Genomic DNA, 11,907 nt, shown 5'->3' on the forward strand with positions numbered 1-11,907 from the left:
CGTCTTCCGCAAAACTAACCAATCGCTGAGCGGATTAGCTCCTCCACCACTCCAACGTGTGTTGTGATTTCGAGGTAGATGAGGTCTCAAAATTTCTGGGTAAGAATTTATTTTCACTGCTTTTACTTTAGAAATAATTTGGAATTGTTCCAGAATGACTGTTCAGATTAGGTGTCTGTTGCATTTCTTGCTAGCAAAGTTTATGCTAACACTAGCTTATTCCTTTCAATGCTAACCAACATTAGCAAACAGAGCTGGTGCAGAATTTAGCTCCCAGTTTAAAAAAAAAAAAAGTAGCTTCGATGCATGCTTTGTGTTAAGTCGTATTTACAGTTGCAGCCACAAACAAATTGGGTTTAACTTTATATAGTTTTATTTATTTATTTATTTATTTTTCTCAAGCTTAGTGCAAATTTTACGCATACATTGAAGAGTAGGTGGAGAGTTGCCAGATGTTAAGAAAGTAGTCCCACTTGTAATTTAGAGAGCTGAGCCACTTGGTTGATTTACATGAGATCAGTTATGGCTGTACAAAAGTAGAAAAGCCCTTCCAAAAAGTAAAGTTGAACTATAATAAAACTGCATTAGCTTTAGCCTATATAAACTTACCAATAATAATATATAATATAATAATAATAATAATAATAAATATGTATAATATTATATTGTATATAATGAGTCCAGATCATAAGGGATGGAAATTTGCTCTTAATGTACCCACATTTCCTGACTGTGTACTGAAAACCAGTTTTAATCTTTGTGATTATATAAATAACATTCAGAGCACGGTGGAATGCTGTTTGAGGGGGAACATATTTCACTGTTCCACCACTAAACCTTAAAAAAAGAAAAAAAAGTCAGACATGGACCAAAGGGGTCTGTACATAATTTGGCTTCCACAATGTGGCACAAATCAACACAAACCAGTAATTTCTCAGTAGATTATGTGCACCTCACTATAATTTTACAGTTTAATCCAGTACTCCAGCAGTATTCTCATGTCGATAATCATTAGTAGTCAAGTAATGTGGGAACTGTGTTGGCTCAGCAGTCAGTGGTAGAAACACCCTGTCAAAGCACTGCTTTTTTCTTCTTTTTGTCAGGAAAGGACTTCAGTAGATGGTCTTTGTTCTCTGATGCTGAGGCGAAGCATCCTCCTGCAGCTCTGAGTTCTCCAGGACAGCACTGAGAGTAAGATGTTTGATCCTCGCCTTCTTTCTTTTTTATTTTAAACCCTTCTGATTGTTTACATCCCAGAACGGTTTAGACCAAGAATCCATCTGTGATGTGTTCAGAGAATATAAACGTGACAGAGCTCTTAGATCCAAAGACTGAGGTCAGCTAGTCCAGACCAGGGTCCAGAAACAAGTGGAACAAACCACCAGTGGAAATTAAACTTTCACCAAATAAAGACAATTTTAAATCCAGACTGAAAACATTTTTTCTCATGTGCCTATAGATGAAATCTGCATGGTGACTTATCTTGCTTTGAATAATTTTTATTTAATTTATCATTTTTTATGTTTTGTTTAGTGGTTTTTGCTATTTTTCGCTGCCTTTTACTACTTTTTAAAGCTTTCTTTGCATCACCTGTTATGCTTTTAATATTTTATTTAAAGCACTTTGAATTGTCTTTTACATGAAATGTGCTGTAGAAATAAACTTGCCTCTTATTCAGGAGGAAACACTAAATGGAAATTTAAGTAAACAGAATTATTTTCCTTCAGCTGTCTGATATATTACAAGAAAAACATTATAAATATGTGATTTAGTGAAATGACAAATATATTGCGAGAAACAGCACCTGTCCATCCCACTTTTATGCTCAGATATTTTTGTGTTATTCTCCTCTGAGCTCGAGTAAGAAGGGAATGAACACGGAAAACGCAGACAGATGAAACAAGTCCTTCATCTAGACCTGTGTTAGCACCGCTGCCACCAAGACATCAAGTTAGTTCCACTCTAGAGTCCTGAGAGAGAAATGAGGAGCTGTGGTGTAAATTGGGTCAATAACATCAGACGCTTTTGTTTTTACTACAAGTAGAAACCTGTTCTAGAGGAAATTTTTATTTTTGGCCACCGGTTGCGTCTCAGGTAGCTGCTCATGTCTCAGCTTTACGTCCTTGTTAGAATATAGAGCTGTTTATGTTTACATGTCATCCCGTGTGGTAATCCTCCATCTCCGGTTAGAAATAAATTTTTAACAGAAAAAAGCACAATTAGATTTTTTATTTTTTCTAAATAGTTTAGGCCTGATGAGAAGGATGCCCCTAAGTCTGTGATCCCAGATCACATCAGCTTCCCTCAGGCTGCCTCTCCAGCCGTCCTTCTGTTTGAAGACAGGAATTTATCACAGATTCTCGTAATTTTCAGGTTACACAGAATTTAAAGGCAGAGAGGTTATCCTTGGATCTGTGATCAGATCGGCATGATAGGATCGTGTGACATGTTAACATCACCATAGCAACAAAACCAGGTCACCTGATGCTTTTGTCAGCTATGATCTGGAGCTCTGTCCCAGTTTTTGTTTGGAAAACCAGAGATATGTTTGAATTTTATCATATGTATAATTACAGATTACTGGGAGCATCATTTGTAAATTGGTTAATATCGGAAATTTCTTTGGTACCACTAGAGGGAGCACGAGTACTACCACCAGCTTGATAGTTAGGGATAATAATCATAAAATACACTGAATAATGAGCAGTGAGGAAACCTCTTTTAGCATTTTAGTGATGATTTCAGGTTGAACACAGCAGATGAGTGAAACAGTGACTGTCAGGTTCATCTTTTAAAGTTATTTTACAAGGTTCATCACACCAGGCGACTCACCAGCATCGCAGGTTTCTGTTGGTTTTTTTTTTATACTGTATTCTACCAACAGTTGCAGCATTTTCTTTTCAGAGCATCTGTTTTTAGTCAACGTCATCCTTTTTGTTCCGCTGTTTGTTTTTGTTTCTCTTTTCTTATTTTCTCTTAATTTATTCATCTGCACACAGAAACTTTATGTCACCAGATAATCTGCAGAGTATTTCAGTAAAGACGTCACATGCCAGGATGTATAAAGACCCTGGTTTTTTTCTGCTTACTGCAAAAGTAAAAAATAAAATATTTCTCAGTTTTCTGTTCATCTACAAGAGATTTCATAGATGTTTTGCATTTAAGGTTTTTTAATGGATGGAGTTATTTTTTAAACTTACTTACAAAGCAGAGAAAATAACAGAAAGAAAACAGTGAAAGTACAAATGCTGGATTTTTAAACTATTTGAGCCAGTGTGTCAGGATTTAAGATTAACTTTTGTCCTTTCTTTACAGCAAACGATGGAGGAAAGTCAGGATTTTTCTCTCTGTGGGAAAGCAGTTGTAACTGAAGCTAATCTGAGTAAGTCCGACAAAAATAATAAATAAATGTTTAACCTCTTCTTGACTAGCGCCTCCCCGATACAGCGGCATCATATGAAGCTCTCTGTACACACCAGAAAGCAGCAATGCTAGCATGTAGCATAGCAACATGACAGTTCAAACAGCAAGCAATTATACGCGAATGTAAGAAAACCAGGAGAACAGCTCTGTCCACTTCAAAGCTTCTGCTAATTTCTCTACCAAACAAGGTCACAGTTTCCTCCAGGATTCTTTCAAATTGTGGGGGAGGGCTTAGCACACACAGAGGGGCTGAGTTGGATAAACATATCACCAACACATCTTTTCGAATGGGTTGGTTAAAATGATTAGACGGTGTGTTTTTTTCCATCCTGTCCGTTCCACAGTAGGGCTGAGCGAAATAGCCTGTAACTGATATCCTGATGTTGTTTTTGCCTCATCCCGATACACAATATATATCTATATTTAGAAATGTCCTCTAAAACACTGTAAATGATTAATTCAACATCATCAGCATAAAAAGACACCAGTGGGATTTAAGTAAACTCTGCTAAACTTATCTTTATTGTTATTTTCCCCTTTGAACAAACTTTTTATTCTGAACCAGGGAATGTAATAAAAACCAGTTTCCCCAACTATTTTATGAAGGGGGCGCCTCAACCCCCAACATCAACCCCCGCCACCCCTGGAAGACCAAGGTTATTTTATTTTCTATAACTACTCAATATCTTGTTTATTTTTCCATTCAGTTATTTTATGTTGAAATATAATTTTTTTTATTTTGTATTATTTCACCAGATCTCAACTGAAGTAATCTAGGGTTCCCTCTTTTCTAGAGCAGGTTTATATTTTCTCCTTTTATTATAAAAACTAAACAGCCTGATCTTTTCTTTTATCTTATGCTGATGTTGACTTGTAATTAAGTGGTGTCATGTCTCTACCTGCCGTGTGCACACACAGGTGAGCTACACTCCCACCAGCAGATGCTAGAAATTGTCGCTTCAGCCACCTGTAAATCAGACAAATACCTGGTTTATTAATAACATCTGGCGGAGGAGAAGCGGGTGGAGGAGTTTCCTGCTAAGAACTTCATGTCCACGAACAGCTGAACAGTCTCCTCGTCACTGTCGTCATTTCTGGGACGAATTGTTGCTTAAAATGCACCTCTTACATTTAGCTTCTATCTCTTAACGCTTGTGAACTATCCCGATAGCTAGCTGCATACGCCTTGTCTCCATGCTCTTTCCGTCTCTCCTGAAGCAACAACATGCCAGAGAGTTTTCTGGATTGGGGGGCGTGGTGTCCGATTCGTGCCGCCTGCGTTGAGCTTCACTCCGACCAGCGGACAGAGCGCTACGAAGGAAAACCCTCGTAGACGCTTAAAATGCTGCCGTGAGAGTTACTTGATGTTTGTGATAGAGACATTTTATATATCCTAGGAAAATGTCTCTGGATACATCACTCGATATATCGCCCAGCCCTGTTCCACAGGTGACTACATTTTTTTATTTTTGTGTTAGAGCATTTAATTAAGTGGCTGCAGCCGGGGTGTGAAGGAGATTTTAAACAATACAGTAAAAAATGCTCCTGGAAAGCATCTCCTACCCTGTCTTTAACATTACCGGTAAATGTTACTGTTGCTAGCACTTCGTTATTAGCGTTTCACTCCATTCTTAATGGAGGACAGGAAGCTGAGACTCCTTCATTTTGTCAGAATTAAGTTATTAGCAGAGTAGTGTCACAGTTCCTGAGTACTATTTCACACTTTTATTGCAGTTTCGCAAGTGAAGTGTGCACAAATAAAGACTTTATGTTCATATAGATCCATTCATATGATAGAATTTACATATACACATGGATAAAATTGTTGGTTCCCTTCGGTTAATGAAAGAAAAGCTCACAATGGTCACAGAAATAACTTGAATCTGACAAAAGTAATAATAAATAAAAACTCTATGAAATTTAACCAATGAAAGTCAGACATTGCTTTTCAACCATGTTTCAACAGAATTATTTAAAAAATAAACCCATGAAACAGGCCTGGACAAAAATGATGGTCCCTCTAGAAAAGATTGAAAATAATGTGACCAAAGGGACGTGTTAATCCAAGGTGTGTCCACTAATTGGCATCACAGGTGTCTACAATCTTGTAATCAGTCAGTTGGCCTATATATAAGCTACAGGTGGTCACTGTGCTGTTTGGTGACATGGTGTGTACCACACTCAACATGGACCAGAGGAAGCAAAGGAAAGAGTTGTCTCAGGAGATTAGAAAGAAAATTATAGACCAGCATGTTAAAGGTAAAGGCTATAAGACCATCTCCAAGCAGCTTCATGTTCCTGTGGCTACAGCTGCACATATTATTCAGAAATGTAAGATCCATGGGACTGTAGCCAACCTCCCTGGACGTGGCCGCAGGAGGAAAACTGATGACAAATCAAAGAGATGGATAATACGAACGGTAACAAAAGAGCCCAGAAAAACTTCTAAAGAGATTAAAGGTGAACTTCAAGCTGAAGGAACATCAGTGTCAGATCGCACCATCCGTCCTTGTTTGAGCCAAAGTGGACTTAATGGGAGACGACCAAGGAGGAACCATTGTTGAAAACAAACCATAATAAAGCCAGACTACATGCTGACAAGCCACAAAGCTTCTGGGAGAATGTCCTATGGACAGATGAGACAAAAATGGAACTTGGAACGGAAAAATGAAGCACATGAAGAAAAGAACACCGTCCCTACTGTGGAACATGGAGGTTCTGTTATGTTCTGGGCTGCTTTGCTGCGTCTGGTACAGGGTGTCTTGAATCTTTGCAGCTACAATGAAATCTCAAGACTATGAAGGGATTCTAGAGAGAAATGTGCTGGCCAGGGTCAGAAAGCTTGGTCTCAGTCGCAGGTCATGGGTCTTACAACAGGACAATGACCCAAAACACAGCTAAAATCACCAAGAATGGCTAAGAGGAAAACATGGACTATTCTAAAGTGGCTTCTATGAGGCCTGACCTAAATCCTATTGAGCATCTTTGGAAGGAGCTGAAACATGGCATCTGGAAAAGGCTTCCTTCAAACCTGAGGCAACTGGAGCAGTTTGCTTATGAGGCGTGGACCAAAACACCTGCTGAGAGGTGCAGAAGTCTCACTGACAGTTACAGGAATCGATTGATTGCAGTGGTTGCCTCAAAAGGTTGTTCAACAAAATATTAAGTTAAGGGAACCATCATTTTTGTCCAGGCCTGTTTTTTAAATAATTCTGTTGAAACATGGTTGAAAAGCAATGTCTGACTTTCACTGGTTAAATTTCATAGAATTTCTATTATTACTTTTGTCAGATTCAAGTTATTTCCGTGACCATTGTGAGTTTTTCTTTCATTGGTACCAACAATTTTGTCCACGTCTGTATGATGACATCTGAAAAAGAAAGTCGTGATTCTGAAGCATGGCGAGTTTTACTTTCCCGTGGCGGTGCACCACGATAATTTACATTTAGCAGAAAGTAAAGAAAAAGCAGAGACTCTGCTGGTTACAAAGATGTGTCTCATCACTGGGACAGAACTCTGGAGCTAGCAATTCTGGATCCTCATGGTGTTTCTAAGGTGAGGGGGGGGCTATCCCTGGACTCTGACCATAGAGGTATCCATCATCATCATCATCATCATCATCAGCTGATGGCTTCCTGAGATATTTACCTGCATAACACCTCTATTTAACACCTGTTCAGCTTCACTCTTTCACCTTCTACTGTAGCACAGTTCCTCATCAGATATTACTTTACTCATTCCTAGGATTACTTCACTCGTTCCTAGGATTACTTTACTCAGTCCTAGTATTAATTTACTTATTTTTAGGGCTCTTTCACCAAATCATATACTTACTAACTCCTAGGATTCTTTTACTGTTTAGAAACTGTATTAATTCCTAGGACTACTTTACTCATTGCTAGAACTCTTATTTATTTTTAGGACTATTGTACTAAATCCTAGAATTACTAATTCCAAGATGTACTTTGCCTATTCCTAAGACACTTACTTTTTCCTTGGACTACTTTATTTATTCCTAGGACTAAGTTGCTTGTTCCTAGGACTACTTTACATTCCTAGATTAATTAATTAATTACTTTTTCCAAATTGTGATATCTGCCTAATTCTGCTCCCACTAATACTTCTGGGTCAATGTGAAACATTGCAGATAAAACCTTAAAATATGACTTAAGTAATTATGCTATTAGGCTGTTGATTTACATTTTCTACTGTGTTCCAGGTGAATTTACTCCGACGGAGTAACATATATCTTGCTTGATATCTTAAGCAGCTTTTTGTAAAGACCAAGATTATACATACACACCTTATAGTTGTGACAATATACTTAATAAATTTTGGTCATTTCAGACAGGAGGCAGAAAAAATAGGCATCGTCAAGAAAAGGTTAAAGGTTTTCATGCAAGTCAGCCGCTTGCATTATCCATTTGTTGAGCTTTAATTTTCTACCCACTCTCCAATGTTTCTGTTTATAGGAGATGAATACTATTGGAAGCTGGTTGCAGATTTCATCGGCCCTCAGACCGGAGAGGGATTAGAGCTGGATCAGACCTCCTCTAAGAACAGACTTATGATCCAAGTGGGACTTTTGAGAGAGGACAATAATTTTCCTTGGATTGCTATCATAGAATGGCTCAAGAAAATCTTCCCCAGTCATCAGTCTGCTGACTTCCGCAGCTTGATCGAGCGAGGTACAGCAACCACATTAAGTTTGGGAAGTGATGCCAGGCTGACCTTCCTGGAATCAGAGGTCAACTTCGACTTTGTCGGACCGATATGCGACAGCATTGGAGTCGAGCGGCCGCATCTTTTGGAGCTGCGGGATTTTTCAGAGCGGGCGCAGTCGATCGAAGTCACAAATGGGTTGATTCTCGAACTGAGCAACTTTGTAGCCAGAGAGAAGATTTCTCCAATCGTCATCGTTGCCTGGTTGAAAAACTTCAACCCAGAGTTTTGTAAGAAGGGGGACATTCAGAGGGCATACAGAGACGTCAAGGGAAAGATCAAGAAGCTGAAGATGTACTGTCGTAACTATGGAACAAGAAGTCACAGAAGGAACGTGGCGATGGAAAATCTGCTTCAAACTCCGTTCGAGCTCGTTAGCAAGAAAACGCCAAAATTCATCGCGAAGAAACGGATGAGACGAGACGACAGCTGCCATATTGAGAAAGTCACGATCAAAGAGGAGTATGAGAACTTGGAAATCAGTGGAGATGTTAGAAACGCAACCCAGGGGGATGGCGACGTTGCTCTGGACAGGAGCGACCAGGATATGGAATTTTCCAGCAGTGAAGAAGAAGAAGAAAGTTTAGCTAGCAAAGCAGAAGCTCTGACCCTGCTGGACATCGCCATGCTGTCCATCCAGAAGCTGTCCAGTGTGTATGGAGGGAAAACTGCAGCTTGCAAGCAGATTTCCTTGGATCTGCTAAAGAATCACTACACCCTAACATGCAAGGAGCATCCAGCCATGGTGGAGTTTGAGAAGAAACTCAACGAGCTGAAGGACGACATTTCCCTCGTGTCTCCTGTCGTGTTTTTAAACTACAACGCCAACTTCCTCGTGGACGTGCACGACGCGGTGGAGCAGCACATCATGAGCTTCGAGAAGGAGATAATCCTGTCGAGAGGAGAGAAACTTGGTCGCGACAAGCTTCCCAAGTTCAAGAACTTTGTGAACTTGCAGGAAAGCGCCACTTCGCGCTACATCCACATGGCCTGCGACATCCTGAGTCCCCGCACCCCCGATAAGCAGAACTACAGGAAACACTGGGTGGCTTTCTGCGAAGAGAAGAAGAACCCCTCCAAACTGGCGGTGAACCAGTCGAACCGCTTCAACAACTACTTTGAAGCTGCTGCGGGTCTCATTCACCATCACAAAGAGATCGCACTCTTTTTTTCTGACTTGTTATCCATGACCAACGACGAATATCCAAACATCATCCTGGAGAGTGTCGCGGCGGACGCCAACGACTCCGTCATCCAGAGCTTCGTGTGCGTCCTGGCCATCGTTTACTGTAAAATCCTCGGCCCTTACTGGCAGCTTCTGAAGAGCGGAGGCGAGTACTCGCTCTTCAGTCAGTACCTTCTCTACCTCTACCAGAAGTTCCTGGATTGGTCAAAAGATCCTTCCACTCTGCTGGAACCGGAGGAATCCACAAATGTTTTTCTGCAGTTCCCGCTGCAAGAGAAAACCTTCGAAGGAGTGTTTGATTACTGTGGCCAGTGGCACACTAACAGAGACCTCATCAGAGCGTGCCTGAAGAGGACCATCAAGGTGATAGCCGCTGTTACCGAGGAACACTTAAGAGATTTCCTTCCAGGAGGAGTCTTTTCCAACATCCCTCCGACAGATGTGAGCTTGAAGTTGGTGAGCTGCACGTTCTCCGTCCTGATGGCGGAATACCCGTTCGGCCACGCGTATCCGTACAAAAAGGAAAGACCTGACAAGCATTCCAAGAGTTCCTCTAACAAGAACTTATCTGATAGTTCCCAGGAAGAAGAAGTCCAGTCTAGATCGTCTGGTGACAGCTCGGATGAATCCTCAATCTGGCAGGGTAGAAAGAATTCCCACTCTGGCCAAAATGATGACAACAGTCCGCAGAAAAAAGGCAACAAAAAGGTCCAAGAAGACTTTGTGGAGATCATGGATAAGGATTACATCGTCGCTATGGTGACCAGGAACGATGGGCCATGCAAATCACAGCAGGACGTCGACAAAATGATGCTGCGCTTCGATGGACGATCCCGAGCTGAGAAGCGCGAGGCGGTTCGCTGTGAGATCATGTACCAGAAGATGGTTCTGAACAACACGGACCCACACCTGAACGCCGATTTGCTCAACACCACACAGATGGTGATGAAGCTGAAGCTCGCACTTCCTCGTGTCAAACCTGGATATTCGCTTGTGTTGGAGCCTAAAAAGTCCAAAGTAAAAAAGGTGATCCAGCCCCTTCCGGAAGCTGCTCCTGCTCAGAGTGAACACAGCGGCGTTTCGGAGATCGGAGGCGGAAACTCGATCGTGTGACTTCCGGGTTACAGACTCTGTGATCTCAGCCGGTCCACAGATCTGATTTTCTCTGGACTGGATGCAGTTGTCATGTTCTAAATGTTAAAATCGCTGCTTTAGTTCGAAAGGTTCACTTCTCTGTACTGTAATTATGGTTAAAAGATGTTTCACACAGTCAAAATAAACACAATGTTTGTTAATATTGTGCTTTTTTTTGCCCTGTATAAACAACCAGTTTAAAAACAGGATTTTTCTCGCATAACTGTCCTTGCACCACCAGAAAGGCAAAAGTGAAAGGAGTCACTCCACATTTCTTTATACACTCTCAGGAGAAAAGAGGAATTGTTATAGAAACATGTATAAAGATAAATAAATCCAGTATCTAAGTCAGAACCAGAGTCCAGCTAAGCTAGTTTCCATCCATCCTCAACATAGCCGTCAGGAATAGTTCTCCAGGATCCTTGGATGGTTCTGAACAACATGGACCCACACTTGAATGGTGGTGTGTGCAACACCACACAGATGGTGATGAAGATGAAGCTCGCTCTACCTCGTGTCAAACCTGGTGTTGGAGCCTAAAAAGACCTATGAAAAGGACTTTTCATAGTTCTTCAGATGTTTCTTCCTTTTGTTCCATTCTCTGTTCAGATGTTCCCACACGGATTCAGTAATGTTAAAGTCTAAATTCTGGGGAGGATCCGTTCCTCCGTCAAACCCATTGAGGTCCAGGTTCTGGGAAGGATCCGCCCCTCCATCAGACCTGTTTCCACTGATCTTCAGTCCTGTTCTTGTATCATGTGACCTCAGCCTTTTCTCTCCATTTCCCTTCCTAAAGAACGACTTCTTGACAGCCACGTTTCCATGGAGACCATTTCTAATGAGGCTTTGGCCAACAGTAAATGGATCAGCTGAAGGTCCAGATGCATCTCTCAGGTCCTGGTTCAGGTCTTTGCTGGATCTCAGATCCTGTTCCTCTGCTGTAGATGGTTTTTATTCCTGACTCTTCTTCTTTTGTCCTCCACGTGTCCAGTTTCTGCCTCCATGCTGAGATAAGCCAGGTTTCCAGCTACCAGCTCTTTGGGAATCACCTTGTTGCTGCTGAAATCCTGATTTCTGTCTGTCACACTGTCTGATCTTTGCTGGTTTTCAGAAACCTGCTAAACAAATGGGGAAAATGTGTCTTTGAGACGGGCTGCTGGTGACAAAGAGCCTAAAGATCCAGTTTAAACTGATCCTTGCTAAGTTGTCTGTGTCGAAACCACTCTGGTTCATCCTTTGAGTTAGAGTTTTTTCTGCCTGAGTGATTCATAGGTCTGAGTTTTAAGTTCCTCTGAAGATGTCCAGGTACCAGGACTGGTATGAAAGGAGAAAACAAAAATTGGAGACTGATCGCGTTAAAATATTACAACAAAGGCTGACTGCTGGGAAGCAAACTATTAAAAACAATTAATAGTTTTGCACAATATTATTGAAAATATATG

At 41.0% G+C, this 11,907-nt stretch overlaps 1 protein-coding gene across 1 annotated transcript; it reads left to right on the forward strand.

The window, feature by feature from the left end:
* The first annotated feature begins 19 nt into the window (after nt 1-19).
* On the forward strand, nt 20-10,628 carry LOC121657157. Its single transcript, XM_042012547.1, has 4 exons — nt 20-99; nt 1,104-1,191; nt 3,316-3,382; nt 7,896-10,628. The coding sequence occupies exons 3-4, from the start codon at nt 3,322-3,324 to the stop codon at nt 10,442-10,444; spliced, it is 2,610 nt and encodes an 869-aa protein (XP_041868481.1). The 5' UTR covers nt 20-99; nt 1,104-1,191; nt 3,316-3,321; the 3' UTR covers nt 10,445-10,628.
* Nucleotides 10,629-11,907: the final 1,279 nt, after the last annotated feature.

Source organism: Melanotaenia boesemani, chromosome 17, assembly GCF_017639745.1.
Source record: "Melanotaenia boesemani isolate fMelBoe1 chromosome 17, fMelBoe1.pri, whole genome shotgun sequence".
In the NCBI taxonomy this organism is placed as follows: domain Eukaryota; kingdom Metazoa; phylum Chordata; class Actinopteri; order Atheriniformes; family Melanotaeniidae; genus Melanotaenia; species Melanotaenia boesemani.

What these genes read in the sequence shown, in the direction of transcription:
- LOC121657157 (XM_042012547.1), top strand. Translation starts at nt 3,322, where the DNA reads ATGGAGGAAAGTCAGGATTTTTCTCTCTGTGGGAAAGCAGTTGTAACT. An exon ending in TGTAACTGAAGCTAATCTGA is followed by an intron (nt 3,383 to 7,895) that starts GTAAGTCCGACA and finishes TTCTGTTTATAG; the next exon opens with GAGATGAATACTATTGGAAG.